This window comes from Phyllobates terribilis, unplaced genomic scaffold (genome assembly GCF_046119375.1).
Source record: "Phyllobates terribilis strain yellow unplaced genomic scaffold, ASM4611937v1 Scaffold_3__8_contigs__length_932513732, whole genome shotgun sequence".
Lineage (NCBI taxonomy): Eukaryota > Metazoa > Chordata > Amphibia > Anura > Dendrobatidae > Phyllobates > Phyllobates terribilis.
Window position 1 is genome coordinate 377,495,203 of NW_027362763.1, and position 18,809 is coordinate 377,514,011.

Sequence of the window (18,809 nt, forward strand, 5' to 3'; positions counted from 1 at the left end):
ATTATTTTGTGATCACTATTACCCAAGTGACCCCTAACTCATATATTTGATATGCGGTCTGGCCTATTGCTTAATATTAGGTCTAGCAGTGCCCCTCTTCTTGTTGTGTCCTGAACCAGTTGTGAAAGGTAATTGTCTCTCATATTTGTCAAAAACCTATTACCTTTGCTTGAACTACATGTTTCTGTCCCCCAATGTATTTCAGGGTAGTTGAAGTCTCCCATAATAATGACTTCTCCTTGAGTCACTGCTTCATCTATTTGCTTTACGAGGATATTCTACGCTACTTCCATTATTTTATTTCGTTCAAAGGTCTGGGATATGGACAATTGAACGCTGCGGTGGGACGTGGACGTGGACGTTGATGCTGTTTCTTGAGAAACTGCCATAACAAGTGAAGACTGAGGGGAGGGGGCATCTTTGCATGCAGTATGGACAGGGGATTGCCTTGCACACACAACAGGGGGTTCTATTGCATGCACAACAGCGGAAGAAGCAGTGTTGACACCCGCTGACACTGGTCTTGGACCCTGGGGTTCACCCCACAAAGTCGGGTGCTTTGCTGCCATGTGCATGACCATGCTGGTGGTGGTCAGGCTGGTAGTTTTGTCACCCCTGCTGATGCTGGCATGCCAGGTGGTAAAATGGCCTTTTTGGGGTTATCAGCAGTCTTTAAAAAAATTCCAGACTCTGGAAGACCTACAGGTTGTACTGGCAACGTCCCTCGTGTTGGTGTTACGGGGAACTGTTGCCTGCCTTCTGTGTGCGGCCACCACACTGCTTCTTCCTGCCTGTTGGGGTACTCTGCCTCCCTCACCCTGTGTGCTGCTGGCCTCGCTCTGCATGTCCTCCTGCCACATTGCGTCAGTTACTAGATCATCCACCACCTCCTCCTCTTCCACTTGCGCACCACGATCATCCTTCTCACTTCCTGACAAATGTGTCTCATCATCGTCCACCTCTTGTGACAAATTGCCAGCGTCGACTTCCTGTGGCCATGGCTGTTCAAATATTTGGGCATCGCTACATGGGATCTGCTCTTCCACCACTTCAAGTGGAGCAGGCGAGGGGCACAAATCTGGAAATGGACCAGTGAACAGCTCTTCAGAGTGTCCAAGTGTGGGATCAGTTGCTGTCTGACGACACTCGGCATGGTGGGAGGAAGGAGCATCAGGGTGAGGAGGAGTATGCGGTCGAGACTCACGGCTCCTAGGATTTTACCGTGTGGAAGACAGACCGGAGGTGGTGGTGCCCAAGTAACTGGAAGTATTATCTGCTATCCAATTAATAACCTGTTCACACTGATCAGTTTGCAATACTGGGGTTGTTCTGTGCTTCCCTAGTAATTTGGTCAAATAGTGGGAGCGAGAAGATGCGGCTGTTGGTTGTGGCACATTTTCACCTTGGCCACGGCCCCGTCCTCTGCACGCACCATCACCAGAACGTCCAGTTCCACGTCCCTTGACACGCGCCTTGCCCATTGTAAAGGAAGTAAAATAGCTTACACTCGCACTATCAATGGAAAAAGGGTAATAGAAAGTAGATTACAACCGTGGAAGAGGAAAACCACAATTCTATTTCTCTGGCCTATACCCGACTCTTTTAAACAATCTGAACAATCAGGGAGAAGCTATTACTGTTTTTCTTTACGGAAAAAATAACAAAAGCTGGATAATAGAGATTTTTTACCGTGGAACGGCAAAACCACAGTTATAATTTACTGGTGTATACCAGACTTTTTTAAATATATATATTTGCGGCTGAACAGTGAGTGACACACTCAAACTGTTTTTTTTTAGATACAAATGGCCCAAAAGTGGATAATACAGAGGTTTGAACCGTGGAACTGCAAAACCACACTTCTGTTTCTCTGGCCTACACCAGACTATTTTCAACAGATATATTTGTGTTTGAACTGTCACAGACACACTTTTTTTTTGGGGGGGACACCAAAAGGTTAATAAGACGGGTATTTGTACAGTGTGAAGGAGGAAAAAAAAGAGGATTTAGATGAAAAAAATTGACTTTTCCTGGCCCCCGAGACCTGGAGCTAAGTCCAGCAATTTCAGCAACAGGAGCACACAGGACTGTAATGCAGCATTTGCTGGTATAACCACTGCGTCTCCTATACAGCCTGCCTGCCTGATATCTGGGATGGATATTAGTCTGTTTGTTTGACCTTTACAGACTCTACACTAACTATTTCGCAGTTTATATCTCTCCCTAAATTAGCAGCGCTGTCCCTACACTGTCTGATCCCAGCCGTCTGTGTCCAAGATGGCGACGCCCGGTTTTAAATACTTGAGGTGACGCTGTGCGGCCAGCCAATCAATGTAATGCCCACAACCAACATGGCTGCGGCATTACAGTGACTGGATGGCAATCCATGCATGTTCATTGACTCTGTAAAGAGCGCCAAAGATGCAGGGCGGAGACCCGAGCTCCCGCCCGAGTAACCCGGAAATGCTCGGTGCTCGCCGAACATCCCGAGTAGCGTGATGCTCGGGCGAGTACCGAGCAGTGTTGAGCATGTTTGCTCAACACTAGTTACGGTGGATTGAGAAAAATGTCGTGTGATTGGTGAAACAAAAACAGTAGGCATGTCCGCTTCCATAACAGCTGATGGGCTCTCACTCACTCTGACAGTAGTGGGTAAACAAGTAGAGGTTCTGTGGCCAGAGACCTGTGTGAGAACACTTGTAACGGTGACAGAGGAGGAAGAAGAAGCAGATGCGGTTGATGTGGCTGCCGATGGTTGGTAAGGACTGCTGGTCCACATTTTATCGCAGTGAGATTCCCAGACGAAAACATGTTGATAGCGCATGTGCCGGTACATACATATACTAGTCAAATTATTGCAATTTTTCCCTCTACTGAGTTGTTTTTTGCAAAGTTGGCAGATAACGTGAGTTGGGTCATCCTTTGTGGTCTCAAAAAAGGCCCAGGCAAGGCAACCCTTGCCGCTTCTATGAACTGCAGACTCGTGACTACTACTGGCCACAGCCACAGTTATGGCTAAGGATGCAGTGCTCACAATGGTGGCAGCACTTCATGTCTGTGCCGTAGGCCGCAACTTAACCTCCTCGTCTTCCTCCTCCTCCACCTCCTCTGCTGAGCTACTCAGCTGCATGCCTCTGGGTTCACACCAAGTGGGATCTACAACCTAATCATCATCCTCTCTGTTACCCCACTCCTCACCCAGAGAGTAACCCTCCTCCTCTTCTTGCCCTGACAGCACAGTACAATCCATGTGCACGTCAGGAATTTGAGTCTTTTCAGGATCACCTCTCCCGCCAGGGGTTAACGTCTGGTGACGAAGGTCAAGATTCTGCTTGGACCCTACTTTGTTCTGCCCCGAACCCAACAGAAAAAAATTTTGGGCATCGGTGCAGATGCTTTCCTCCTCTTGAGTCTGTGAATCTTTGGAGCAGACCTCTGATGCCCATGGCATAGAATGTGTGAACAACTCTGTGACGAGCCCACGTGTGGTTCCCCACAGTCAGTTGGGCAGTTGCAGAGTTGTGACGTGGGGGGAAACAAGGGTAATTGGGGTGCCACCTCTGAGGACTGTACTGTGTGTGATGTTGAGGTGGAGGAAGAAGAGGAGAGGCCGCTTGATGCAGCCCTTGCCCTCAACTTGAGCACATGCTCTTTCATACCCTCATCTACATGGCGTACCGCTGTGCGGCTGCCAAAGAAAGGGAGTGGAGTAGTCCGTCCAGTAACAGAAGTTTTCAGTTGTCTTTGGATAGGACATGACGGTGTTTGTTCAGCTTTGACTAACTTTTCCACCTATCCCTTATACACCTTGAAAACCATGCCTATTCCCCCTTCCACCACTACCTCGCTTTTTTTCCACTCATGTTAGATGTACCCTTCCCCTCTTTTAACCAGCTGCTTAACAAACCTATGTCCAGACCTGTCAGTCACCTGTCACTAAATTACCAATCAGTATTTATTTGCTCAGATAGTGTGGCTGGAGCACGCTATAAGCAAAAAAAAATTAGATTTTCTAATGTGGATCCCTGGATACAGCAAAATCTCATTGCAAAACAATTACAGGCTCAGATATGGACTGCTTTATGTAGCACACTAGTAACAGAAAAAAACGTATTTTCTAATGTGGAGTCCTGGCTGCAGCAGAATCTCAGCGCAAAACTATTACAAGCTCAGGTGTGGCCTGTTTTATGTAGCATGGTAGTAACAGAAAAAAATAGATTTTCTAATGTGGAGGCCTGGATAAAGCAGAATCTCAGCACAAAACAATTACAAGCAGAGATGTGGCCTGCCTTATGTAGCACGGTAGTAACAGAAAAAATTAGATTTTTTAATGTGGATCTCTGGATACAGCAGAATTTCAGCGCAAAACTATTACAAGCTCACATGTGGCCTGCTTTATGTAGCATGGTAGTAACAGAATAAAAAATTAATTTTCTAATGTGGAGCCCTGGATACAATAGAACCTCAGCGCAAAACAATTACAAGCTTAGATGTGGACTGCTTTATGTAGCATGGTAGTAACAGAAAACATAGAGTTTCAAAGGTGTACTCCTGCATGGAGCATAATATCAGCACAACAAAGTTCTATGCTGAAATGTAGCCTGGTGTCTCTGTCTGGACCACACTAATAGAAAAAATGATTGATCTGCTGGAAGGTCGATTTCACAGCCACACAGGATCCTATCTATCTAAACTATCTGACTTACAAGCAACCACCTAGCTAACTATATCACTCTCTCACTATCCAGCAGCAACAGCAGGAGTAGCCTCTCTACGCTGTTACACTGACAAAATGGCACCAAAACCACATGTCCACTCTTTATATGGAGAAGGAAATGTGACTTCGGCAGCCAATGATATAAGCCCTTTTGTCTGGACGTTGTGGATGGTTCCTGCACCTTGATTGACTTGCCGGAATCTCCACACATTATGTTAAGAAAAAAAAAATTAAGAATAACAGTCCCCCGCATCTGTGACCTCTCCTTACCCCTCCCCTCATCAAACATGTCCACCCGCTCATCATACAACATCATTATCATTGCCAAAGTCCAAAAGTACATTAGTAGAAACATGGTCATTTACAGAACTTTGTACGAATTTTGCCAAATTTGATTAAAAAAGCATGGCTGTCCGATCACAAATCCGATTGTGCAATGTTCGTGCCGATTACCAAACGTTTTCCGAACATGTTTGCTCATCTCTGTTAAAGAGTAACCGTCGTTTTTATTTTTAGAATAAGATAAAATATTACAAAGTTGCTTATTTTCATGTATATTATTCATTTATGAAATAAAAATGTAAATGATGACTACGCTTTAATTATACGAAATATTTGTGAAAAAGTTTAACATAATTCATACCTTATAGTGAAAGTAGTTAAAATAATATCCATTAGGTCATTGCCACATTGATTTCAGATAAAATTAAAATTGGTCAAACATGTTTTTATTGACTAGTTTAATTGTTATACAATCTAATATAGCTAGGCACAAAACTTGGGTTTCTAACACTAATACATGTAATAAATTTTTAGAACTCAATTCTTTACTGGAACCCAATTATTAAGTGAATTCTAAGTGTCTCTATAATCATATTTCATTAACTAAAAGTCTGGCAGGCTTCCTTCCTTCCTTTCTTCCTTCCTTCCTTCCATAGAGCGGTTTAATTAAAGTAAATGACACACTCATAAGTCTAATAATAAAGTTTTGTAAATTATGTAAAATATTCTAAATTTAATGGTTTTGCCCTGTGATAAATTTCTCATAATGTGCCTTAACTTTGTATAATCAGCTAAAAGTTTCCAATACATAATCATACATGGAAGTTTGTTTTTTTATCAAAGTTATAGCAAAGTCACTCATTGTCTAAGCATACCTTAAATAAAGTGCATTTTTATACAAAACTGATCTGAAAAACAAAATGTATTAATATTAAAGGTTTTCTACTAAGTTACATATTTTTTTATCAAGCAATCAAATATTCATAAGTGACAACCTGTTTATTGCTCTCCAGTACCCCATCCAAACATTGAGGAAATTAATCATGTCCACCACTATTCCTTTCATTGTCTATAAGACTGGTGCATATAGTCTAGTAAAGCATGCTGCAATCTCTGAGTTACTGGAGATCATCAAGATACTGTCCAGTAGGACTGGCAAGACCTATGGACATACATCATGTGACCCTGATAATATCATCACAGGACCATCTGCACTTCTATAATCTTACCTAATTATGATTGGTCAGTGTTATAATGGAGGCAGAAGTACATGCCCCAAGTGAAAACTATCATCAACTTGGACTTACTTAAAGTTCACTCATCAGGTGTGAAATGATTGCTAATAAATCTGCAACAGAGAGGTGAAATTCTAAAAAAATAGAAATCTTTTTATTCCACTCTGCAGCCACAATGACATTGTGTTTCCAATTCAACATGAAAAATTTGGTGGAAGGGCTTCTTTAATCGGTATCATTGTGTCCATAATGATGTCAAGCTAGAGATGGGTGAATTAATTTATAATGAATTGAATTTGTTACCGCTTTCTTCGCTCCCATCCCACTCCTTTGTTGTACTCCACTTTGAGTCTTACAGGTAACCTGGAACTCCACAGTGACATCACATCCCAATGCCTTTTAAGGCCCATATTAACACATCCCTTGGTCTAAGCATTGAGGCTGTAATGTGTTCAGTTGCCATTTGTTTGGAGTTTGCAACTATTCAATTTTTTCTGGAGAGAGAGATTTTGTTGCAATCTGTTGTGGATTCTTCAATTTCAATCTACTACTTCTATGACCTGCTGGTTAACTCCTCGATTTCTCAAAGCATTACATATCGTTATTAGTGTCTGTGCACATTACTTTGCAATCTGTTGTGGATTCTGCAATGGGAATTTACTACTTATGTGACCTGCAGGTTAACACATCATTTGCTATATGTATTACAAACTGTTTTTAGATTATGTACACATTATATTGTAATCTACAGCGGATTCTACAACCTATCTAAGTTCTGCTTCAGATATTCCATATTCCTATTCATCTTCCCTCCTAGTTCAGTTGCTTCTATTGTGTCCTGCCTGCCTTGACGGTCTGCTGTCAGTATAACTTGTTATTCAGTTTTTTACTGTTCCAAGAGCCATATAGTCTGCTATGCCAATGCTCTGGGTCTTTGTGTCCACCTTGAATTTTATCTTCATAAATTCACCTCATTAGGTGAGTTTAACAGCTCTTACTTGGGGCTCCATACACATCATGGACATTATTGATATCATTGACGTGTGTTGCAACACTGTGACAGTGTGCATTGCAAAACACATGAGTGTGGCTAATGTGTGGGGCCTACTGAAAAGTGGCAGCACAGGATGCCAAAAATGGAAAATTGTATAAGAAAGAAGACAGAAAAATGGAGACAGAGATGCTGGACGGAGGACTGGCAGCAGTGGGAGAGGTGAGTATTAGTGTTTTTTAACTCTTTACCATCAGATTCACAGTGCATTTGTTTGATGAAAGTTGAATTTCCAAGTCAAATTTCAGCAGATCTGCCAGGAGATATTTTGGGTTTTGGAAGATGTATATATTTCTACTCAAAACATATCTAGATTTACTATTAACAGAAAGTGCAATGTATCATGAAAGACAAAATCTCAGAATCATTTTGATAAGTGGGTACATTAAGGCCCTCACTTAGTCTCTGTGATGTGGGGAAAGCGGTGACTATAAGGGATCCACATCAGTCTTCAACTCAATCTCATAGTCGACCCTCACTCCGACTACAGATAAAATACAACACGTACCCCCAACCAGTCCACACACCCAAGATGCTCAGTGCACATTGCCCGCAGACTGTACAAAGGTCACAAGTACAAGCTACCAATTAGTCTTTACAAGACACTTAGGTTCTTTGGGGAAACAAGGTAAAGCTATTAAAGTTTTAGGATAAATGCACAAAATTTACAAGCTTGATATATATATATAAAAAATGAAATTAACGGACAAATGAAAGCATCGTGTAAAAACAACAATAAAAACAAAAGGGTGAAAAAGACATGAAATTTCTATAATTAACAGTCCTCTGTAAGAAAGAGCTTTTCTGCTCACAGGGACTTGGGTCAGAATATGTGCACAAGTCTAATCAGCTTGGGTTCCAAAAGTGTCACATCAGGGAAATAATCCATTGATTATATACAGTCATTCATTTGTGGTAACAGTCAAATGCTAGTAAAAGTGGTGTGTGAGGTGTCAGAGGTAGAATTCATGTGCTAATTGTGTTCCCACAAAGCAAGGATTAGGGGACATTTACATTTCACAGGGAATCTTAGACATTTGGAAGTGAGTGGAAGATATGGGGATTAGATATGACATATCTTATTCAAGACAAAACACATAAGGTACAGTGGCTTGTCTTTACTTCAATACATAAAACCATTCCAAAGTTATTGCCACCTAAAGTTAAACATGTCAGACTTGAAAATTGGGCTGGGTCCTGATGTCTAAAGGGTCTAAAAATGAAATATACCAGAAGAGACCAGAAGATACTAGTAACTATATACTAATTGTACTTAGCTTCTCTTTCTCATTCTTACTTAACTTTCATTATGCTTACATAGGCGCTTACTGTTTTTACTCCACTAATCCTCATTCTCCTTCCCTATCCCTAAACCCCATCACCCTCTAACCAAATCATCATCTCTCCTTCCCTCTTACCTCCCCACTTGACCTCATCTGCAGACCTGCTCATCAATCTCAGATCTATCCTACCAAAACATAACACAAGCTGGACACTGTCCTTCTCCCATCTGCTCTCCCTCTCTCTTCTTCTCCTCACTGCTGGCGACATATCTCCCAATCTTGGACCCCCACAGCTTACACCTTCCACCAATTCCCCCACCTATCACCTCAAACCAACTGCAAACTACTACAACCTCTCCTACATAAAATACATGCCCTGGACGCCCACCCCCCTGCTCCCTCTCTCTGGAGCACTCTGGAATGCCCGCTGTGTCTGCAACAAGCTCCCTTTTGTCCACGACCTTTATACCTTTCGCAATCTCTCCTTCCTGGGCATCACAGAGACATGGCTGACACCCTCCGACACTGCCTCTCCTGCTGCGCTGCTAACAGACATGGTGGAGAAGTGGGTCTTCTCGTTTCTACCAACTGCACCTTTAATCCTACCCCACCTCTACCCTTCCTTATTCTCACTTCTTTTGAAGTCCACTCTGTCCGCATCCAACCTCCAAGTGGCTGTCATATACCGACCTCCAGGCCCGGTCACTGCCTTTATTGACCAATTCTCCACCTGGATTCTTTACTTTCTCTCTGCTGACATTCCCACAATCATCATGGGCGATTTTAACATTCCCACTGACACTCGCCAGTCAGCAGCATCCAAACTCCAGTCGCTTACTTCATCCTCTGGACTTACTCAGTGGTCCTACTCAGCCACCCACACAGACAGACACACACTAGACCGCATCTTCACCCAACTCTGGTCCCTATCTAACCTCACAACCTCCTCCCTACCCCTATCTGACCACCATCTACTCACCTTTTCATCCCTGTCCTCCTCACCTGTCGCCCATGTCCAACAACTAGCACACCCTCGCAGAAACCTTGCACATCTAGACACCCACATACTCTCTGACTCTATTCTAACACTGACATCCATATCTTCACTCCACGACTCAGACAGCGCCACTGCTTTCTACAATGCCACTCTCGCATCAGCCATTGACTTGGTCGCCCCTCTTGTGCCTGGCAGAGTGCAACGAGTCAATAGGCAACCCTGGGACAACAACCTCACTAAACAGCTTCGACAAGCATCCAGGGTGGCGGAGCGGTGTTGGAAGTAAACACATTCTCATGATGACTTCACTGCATTCAAACAAGCAACACTCGCATTCAAATCAGCCAGCCACCTCTGCTAAACAGACATACTGCACAACCCTCATATCTTCCTTATCCTACAACCCCAAACAGCTATTCAACACTTTTATCTGTCTCCTCCGCCCTCCACTGTCCCCTCCGACATCCGTCATCTCTGCTGAAGATTTTGCCAAACACATCAAAAACAAGGTTCACTCTGAACTTTCCTCTCACTTCTCATCTAACTCTCTCTTCGACAACCGACAATCCGGCTTCCGCCCCCACCATTCCCCCAAAACTGCCCTTACCAAAATCACCAATGACTTACAGCCAAAGCTAACCGACAATACTCTGTATTCCCTCTTCTTGATCTGTCCTCTGCTTTCAACACAGTTGACCACTGCCTCCTACTACAGATCCTCTCTTCTTTTGGCATCAAAAGCCTTGCCCAATCTTGGATCTCCTCATACTTTTCTAACTGCACATTAAGAGTCTCCCACTCCCGCACTACCTCCTCACCCCGCCCCCTCTCTGTTGGAGTCCCTCAAGGCTCTGTCCTAGTACCCCTACTCTTCTCAATCTATACCCTGGCCTGGGACAGCTCATAAAATCTCATGGCTTCTAGTACCATCTGTACGCTGATGACACCCAGATCTACCACTCTGGTCCAGATGTCACCTCTTTGCTGTCCGGAATCCCAGCATGTCTAGCAGCCATATCCTCCTCCTCCTCCCGCTTCCTCAACCTCAATTTGGACAAAACTGAACTCATCATCTTTCTCCCATCTCGCATATCTTCCCCACCTGCTCTTTCTATCACAATAAATTACATCACATTTTCCCCTGTACTGGCAATCCGCTGCCTCAGGGTAACCATTGACTCTGCCCTTCAAACTTCACATCCAAGCTCTCATCACCTCCTGTCACCTGCAACTCAAAAATATTTCCAGAATCCGTCCTTTCCTCAACCCTTAATCTACTAAACTGCTTGTGCATGCCCTCATCATCTCCTGCCTCGACTACTGCAACATCCTCCTCTGTGGCCTACCTGCTAATACTCTCGCACCCCTCCAGTCCACCCTTAACTCTGCTGCGGGACTGGTTCATCTCTCGCCTAGCTACTCCTCTGCTACCCCCCTTTGCAAATCCCTTCACTGGCTCCCAATTGCCCAGCGTATCCAGTTCAAACTACTAACACTGACCTAAAAACACCATAACCTCTCTCCTCCGTACATCTCCGAACTAATCTCCCAATACATTCCCTTCTCCGGTCCTCCCAAGACCTCCTTCTCTCCTCCACACTTATTCATTCCTCACCCAATTGCCTCCAAGATTTCTTCCGAATATCCCCATCCTCTGGAATTCTGTGCCTCAACACATCTGATTATCCGCCACATTTGGATCCTTCAGACGGAACCTAAAACCCATCCCTTCAAACAAGCTTACAGCCTGCCATTACCTTGCTTGCTGCCACCTCAACAACACCAGAGCTACTGAAACCCCCCAACCTACTGTCTCCTTACCCATTCCTGTAAAATGTAAGCCCTCAAGGGCAGTGTCCTCTTCCCTCTGTACCAGTATATCATTGTTAGTTTCTTTACTGTAAGTGATTTCTGTATATGGTATGTAACCCCTTCTTATGTACAGTACCATGGAATCAATGGCGCTTTATAAATAAATAATAATAAATAATGTCCAAAATAAGCCAGACTATTATCAGATTAGCAGGTCTTGGGTTGCTCCCACTGAATGGCATTTGAGCTGGTCAAAAGACAGAATACTTTATATGTAATATGTGGAGTCTTTGAACAAGCCAATCTAGTACCTGTATTGAAGAGATGTTTCAATGAGTAATAATTTCAGCCTTAGTCTACCATAAAACAGAACAGAAAGTGTTAATACAATATCTAACTGCACGCATTTTATCAGTTTATACCTATTAATTGATATATTACTGTGTCTGTCTATATCTTTTTATATAAGTTATTACTACAGAAAATATTTGGTTTTGGAAGCAATTTGGCAGGGAGAATAAAATTCTTTAATGATGCCTCCACTGTACCCCTTTTACTGGCCACCTTAAAAAATTATTTCCCTGGAAAGAACACACTCATTGGTTTGTAGGCTGATGATCATTTTCTACATTAAAAAGTCTTGTTGCTAAGCAATGACCCAAAGTGTATTCAAGCCTCTTTATAGCAAATAACACCAGTTAAAAATACAACCCTTTGGAAAATCACTCTTTGATAAGTAGAATAGTGATATATCTATTCTATTGTATAACTTCTCTTTGTGATAATGAATAGCTTATAGACACTTACATGATTAATTTTAAAAGTTTAACCATAAAACTTTTCTGTTCTTCTAGCTGTAATGACAGTCCATGAAGATTTCTTTCTTTATAAAACTGGTATCTACAAATATACAGGCATGAGTGAAAAGAAACAAGGAGCAAAAGGCACACATTCAGTAAAGATTATTGGGTAAGTCATAGTTTTTAGAAGTTACTCTGAATTCTTAATTTAATTTTATTTTCACAAAGAATTGTGTTATACTTGAGTTTTTAAAGTTTTTTTAAGTTTTAAAGTTTAAAGTCTTTATAGAACAAATTTGTATTGTGATAGCGACAGGAATTATGTACGGTAATGGCAGCATTTTATTTTACTTTTCAAGACAACAAATAATAAAAAATGTTCAGAAAGACGGTATCTAAATATTAATCTGCCATCTGAAGCACTGATACATCTAGAAAGGGAAAATATATCGTCAAAAAAATAACATTAAGACAAAGTGAGAATAATTTAGGAATATTTGATGGATGTGCTGTGATATTTTAGGAATGAAGAGCAACTGTGGTTTTTAGAAGATATGGACTCAAGCAGACAGAATATATTTGCAATAAGCTGTTAAAACTCAAAGGGACTGAAGAAATAGATAAAATAGAAAGAACACGGCAAATGAGAGCAGCAAAGATAGAAGGTATAAAAAGATACCAAGCAAAAACAATCTTAAAATATGTTCTAGTACATAAAAAAAGGAAAAATAAGTTAAACAGTACTAGGCCAATAAAAATTAAGATCATGACAGATCTTTAAGTTTTATGTATTTACTCTTGCATTTAGAAAATAAAAGTACATGTATGTTTCATAGCACTTATAAACTTAAACTACTGATATAAAAAAGGTGGTAAAAACTGTGTCTCACAGTTTAAGTGTACCTGCAATAAAAATGACAGACCTCTTCATTCTTTGTAGGTGGGAAAACTTGCAAAATTGGCAGCGTATCAAATACTTATTTTCCGCACTGTAGGAGATCCAGAGAAGGTAAGATGAATGGCTTTATTTTACTACATGTTTTGTAGTTGATCCAACTCCTTTATCAGGTATGCAATGTATGCAATTCATACCTGATGAAGAACTCTCAAATGCTTAATAGTTTAATAAAGCCATTCATCTTAGCTCCTCTGAATTTCCTATATCTTTGAAAGCGCTCACAAGAGCCACAATTTTTTCCTTGTACATTACTTTGAAACAAGTCTAAGCGACTCAACTTTGAACAAAAACATTAGAACTGGGGTGCAGAAAGTTGTCAGGTAGAGATTCTACAAAAATTGCTTTCAAGTGTACCTAGAAGATTTGGTTTGGTTTTGAAGGTAAAGGGTAGTCAGTCACTCAAAATACTGATCTGATTTACATTTCGCCTTTCTTTATCCCTTAGCATTTTGATAATTGATAAAATAAACTATTAAAGGGAATATGTCAACAGGTTTTTACTATGTAAGCAGAAAGCAGCAATATGTAGGAGCTGAGAGACTGATTCCAATAATGTGTTACTTAGGGTATGTTCATATGTGGCAATGTTTCAGCTTGTTTTTTTTTGCAGTAAAAATCAATCATTGGCAGAAAAAATGCTGGACAAAATGCACACATTTTTAAATTTTTTTCATGCGTTTTTGTGCGTATTTGGTGCTTTTTATGTGCAATTTTCCCCATTCATTAAGGCTTGTTCACATGTTGCATTTTTGCTGCTTTTTTTCTCCCCGCATATTTTTGCTACAAAAAAATGCAGTGTTTTATTGTCCCAGCAAAGTGAATGAGATTTCTGAAGTTCCATGCACATGCTATTTATGTATTCCAAGCGGATTTGATGCAATTTCAATTTAAATGAATGAGAACAAAACTGCATCAAAAACTCAGGCAAAACTGCATAATTTTTACCCAGTTCTTTTCCTGCAAAGAGACACATTGTTTGCAGAAATATCTGCTGTAAATACTTAACATATGTACATACCCTTGGAGTGAGTGAAAAAGGCTGCAAAAATGCTGAAAGAATTGATAAGCTGCAGATTTCAATAAATGGCAAGCAGCTCAAAAAACGCAAGGAAAAAAACAAATGTGTTCATGAGAATTTTTGAATCTCATTCACTTTGCTGTAAATGCAGCATTTCTGCAACAGAAAAAAATGTAGCAACAAAAACAGCAAAAATGTCATGTGGGAACCTACTCTTGCTAGGTTATGTATTGCTGTCTCAATAAAATTAGTGTTTTATCAGCATAGGCTTATCACTAGAAGACTAGTCGTCTATGCATCTTAGTCAACTGATCTGTGTGACTGTCCCTACCACTGATTGGCAGCCTTCTGTCAATGTACAGTGTATACAGATAGCTGCAAATCAGGGGTGTGGGCAGTGTTATACAGGGCCTTGTTATACAGTGTTATACAAGGCATATACAGTTAGGTCCATATATATTTGAACAGAGACAACATTTTTCTAATTTTGGTTCTAGACTAGTGTTGAGCCACCCCCGTAGTGTTCGAGTTCGGTTCGGTTCGTCGAACACCCGTGTGTTCGCCGAACTGTTCGTCGAACTGTTCGTCGAACACCTTCGAACACCGTTAAAACCAATGGCAGGCAAACAAAAACACATAGAAACACATAGAAAACACCTTCAAAGGTGTCCAAAAGCTGACAAACTGCTCAGAAGACACAACTAACACATGGAAAAGTGACAAGTACATATAGTCATGCAAAAAGAAAAGAGGTGGAGGAGTAAAAGGAGGGGGAGACACAGATATAGGCATGTCATGCCCTTCTAAAATCCAAAAAGTGAGAAGCCGACACGTTCAGTCCGCTCCTGCCCGTGCCACCTCCGTGTCGCCGGGTTTGTGCCAGAGCCACGGTGAACCCTGACGGCCAGCCCCCCTCTCCCAATACTGGTGCCTGTCCAATGGTGGGTCGAGCGAGCCCCCCTGTGGTGGAGGCAGCTCTAAGCTTTTTAATTTAAATTGTCTCTCTAATTTGAATGAATACACTTTAAATCCATTTACAAGGATCTATTGGAGGGCAAGTCTCATGCCTGCAGCCGCGTAATTCCAGCTCCAGTAGCGTCCACTAAAGCTGCTGCAGTTAAAAAGCTCTTATAAGGATCGAGCTCGGCTGTCCACCGCAAGGCATCCTACTGCCAGTCCTAGCCCCTATGCCTTGGGGTGCCTCCTGATGCTCTTCACTGAGTATCCCGTGGTCCCGAAGAATTTTCTTTGAAAAAATTAAGTGTCCAAACTACAGGTGGTGTAGCTTGCTTAACAGCCGGGATAATCCGCTGACTAGCAGACACTGCTACTAGGCACAAAGTATTTCCTGGGCTAGATGCAGTTAAAAAATTTGTAATTAGATACTCTCGTTGGATGCTGAGAAAGCATTCCATAGAGTCTCCTGGCACGCCATATATGATTCTCTTAAAAAGCTTGGGGTAGGGGTCTAGGGGACCCTTTTATAGCCAAAATCACGGCCCTGTATCACAATACGTCACCTAGGCTGAAGATAAATGGAACTGTAGCACCCTGAGGGCTCGGTTGCTACAGAGGTATTGCACCTCACCCAGAGGTGTGATATCTCACTCTCAGGTAAGGATGGAGTGTGGATCAGGACCCGACACCTGCATGCATTACACCACATTGCCATGGGGCAGGGCGACCAATATGCCTCTGAGATGGGCACGACAGTCCCTGTCCCTGGCTGGAGTGGGGGGAGGGCACACTGAGGAAGGGGAACCCTGTAGTGCAGGAGCAGGGAGGAAGCAGTTCCTGGGTGCATTGAGAAAGGAGTATAAAAGGTGGGCACCTTCTTAGTTCAGTGCAGAGAAGTCTGAGCAGAAGTGGCAGGGAGCAGGGGCTCTGCATGAGCTCTGCTCCGGAGGCGGGCCTTGTAACAGAGGCCCAGGCCTGGAAGAGGGAGAAGGAAGGAAGAGGAGCAGAGAAGGCTCCAGGAACGAGGAATGAAGGGATCCCAGGGGTGCGGACGGGCGAGTCGCCATCGCACGCCCGAATCCACCTGCGTGGAGGGGTCAGGCCAAAGGGGGAGACCGGTCCCCGAAACTAGTGGAGGCAGGAAACGACCCTCAGCTAGAAACCGGAGGCTGTGACATTTTATGTGGCGCAGCCCCTCGCTACACCCGCTAGGAAGGCACCACATAGGGTCAGGGAAACTGGCGCCAAGTTTACCAAGAGGAGGCCCGAGGCAGCCGGACAGAAGGGTTGGTAAGAAAGGCCAGACAAAGGACACACAAAGAGGGTCCTGTGAAGTGCTCCAAAGTTATCTGGGAGTTGTCTGAGCCCCTCACCTGGTGAGCACAGTACGACGTGGGCAGCCGTTACCTGCAGACGTGGTCTGGATAATAAGAACTGTGAGTAAAGGCCCTGGACTGCATCACTGACTCCGTGTCGTTACTGCTGCTGCCCTGCACCATCACCCCCATCCTCCGCATACACTGCCCTGAGGCTATACTCCTCCCGTGGGGAGTTATGCTACGCTCTGCTGCACCCACAACACCAGCCTCAGCGGTCTGCCCTGAAGCGGCGGTTCACTCTGACCGCAATCCACGGGTGGCGTAGTCGGACATTTAAACATCAAAACCACATAAATACTTCTGCCACTGGTTTGACCACCCTGAGCCACGGAACCGGGTCGCCCCCACGAAGACTACAACCACCAGCATCCACCAAAAAGGGTCCGGCTCCGGGTGTCCCAAGGCCCAGGGGGTGCATCAAAACATTTTCATCACCTTTCACAATCACCAATGGGACAAGGCAGGGATGTCCTCTGTCCCCTCTCTTATACATCCTAGTGACGGAGCACCTGCTCTCATCAATTCGCCATAACCCCAATATTAGGTGGATTGAGGTGGGAGGCACCGAGTACAATTGCTCTCTATTTGCTGATGATGTCCTAGTATATATCACTCAATCACATATATCCATCCATGCTGTTATGGCTGAAATAGATCACTTTGTTACATGGTCAAATTTTAAAATCAATGCAGCGAAGTCTGAGGCCCTCGATGTCTCCCTCCCCAAATCCATATAGGATTCCATCCAGTCCAACTTTCCCTTTGCCTGGCCCTCACAGGGTATCAAATACTTAGGAATTCCTATTCATAGAGACCTCTCCCATCTATGTTATCTTAATTTTGGGCCCTTTATTGAACAACTCCATACAGACCACGGTTGGCAAGTTAGAACTGTAAGATTCACTACGTGAACCACTGGTGTTTTGTGGAAAAGCACATGTACACTGTGTTCCAAATTATTATGCAAAAAGTGTTTAGGAGTGATAAGGGAAGAATTTGTTTGTTTGTCAGTTAAACTCATTGATGGTGATGTGTGTCGGGGCTCTTTATATCACTGTAAGCAATTGCAGACACCTGTGCTAATTAGTTTGGCAGGTGTGTCCAATGAAAGGCAAGACTACTTAAGAAGGCTGTCTCACATTATTAAGCAGCCTACATTTTCTGCCAAAATGGGAAAGAAAAAGGATGTGTCGGCTGCTGAGAAGCAACAAATTGTGGAGTGTTTAGGTCAAGGCATGACTACAATCAACATTGTGCGATGATCAGGATGAAGTGTCTTGGCAATCAAGAAGTATGTAGCTGATTCACAGTACACACGTGTGCGTGCTGATAAGGGCAAATTGAGGACTCTTTCCTACAGGCAATTACGTCAGGTTAAAAGAGCAGCGGCAAAAAAGCCTTGTCATAGCAGCAGACAAGTTTTTGAAGCTGCTGGTGCCTCCAACGTCCCCCGAACAACAAGATGCAGGGTCCTTCAGAGGTTTGCAGCTGTGCATACGCCATCCTGTCGACCTCCTCTATCCACTTCACACAAGCAGAAACGGCTCCAGTGGGCCAAACATTACATGAAGACTGATTTCAAAACTGTTTTGTTCACGGATGAGTGCCGTGCAGCGCTCGATGGTCCAGTTGGATGGAGTGGAGGATGGCTGGTTGATGGACACCGCACGCAAACACGGCTACAGCACCAACAAGTAGGAGGTGGAGTAATGTTTTGGGCTGGAATCATGGGGAGAGAGATTGTCGGCCACTTTAGGATCCCTGAAGGCGCTAAAGATGAACTCCATAATGTATGTGGATTTTCTCAAACAGCACTTCCTGCCATGGTTCAAGAAGAAGAACCGTGTATTTCTCAGCAAGATGATTTTTTTGCATGATAATGCACCATCTCATGCTGCACATAAAACATCTGCATCTCTGGCTGATATGGGCATAAAAGGGGGCAAACTTATGGTGTGACCCCCATGCTCCCCTGACCTCTACCCCATTCAGAACCTCTGGAGCATCATCAAAAGGAGTGTCTATGATGGCGGGAGGCAGTTCACATCTAAGCAACAGCTCTGGGAGGGTATTCTGTCCTCATGCAAAACAATTGAAGCAGAAACCATCCAAAACCTGACAAATTCAATGGACGAGAGAGTTCAGAAGCTCCTTTCGAACAAGGGGTCCTATGTGAAAATGTAACATCATCTAGAATAAAGTTTTGAGTTGAAAACTGTTTGATTTCAGTTTCTAATAACCTGCTAATGCTTATAATTTCAAAAATGACCATTTTTTTGGTCTTTATTAAAATGAAAAGGTTGATCGAAAAGTTTGGGGG

General features: G+C 43.0%; 1 protein-coding gene across 2 annotated transcripts in view; it reads left to right on the forward strand.

The window, feature by feature from the left end:
- TINAG (tubulointerstitial nephritis antigen) overlaps positions 1-18,809 on the forward strand; it is a 227,874-nt gene that overhangs the window by 140,754 nt on the left and 68,311 nt on the right. For both annotated transcript variants that reach the window (XM_073675423.1, XM_073675422.1), the window contains exon 9: positions 12,232-12,346. In XM_073675423.1, coding sequence (XP_073531524.1) covers positions 12,232-12,346 — 115 coding nt within the window. The remainder of the gene's footprint in view (positions 1-12,231; positions 12,347-18,809) is intronic.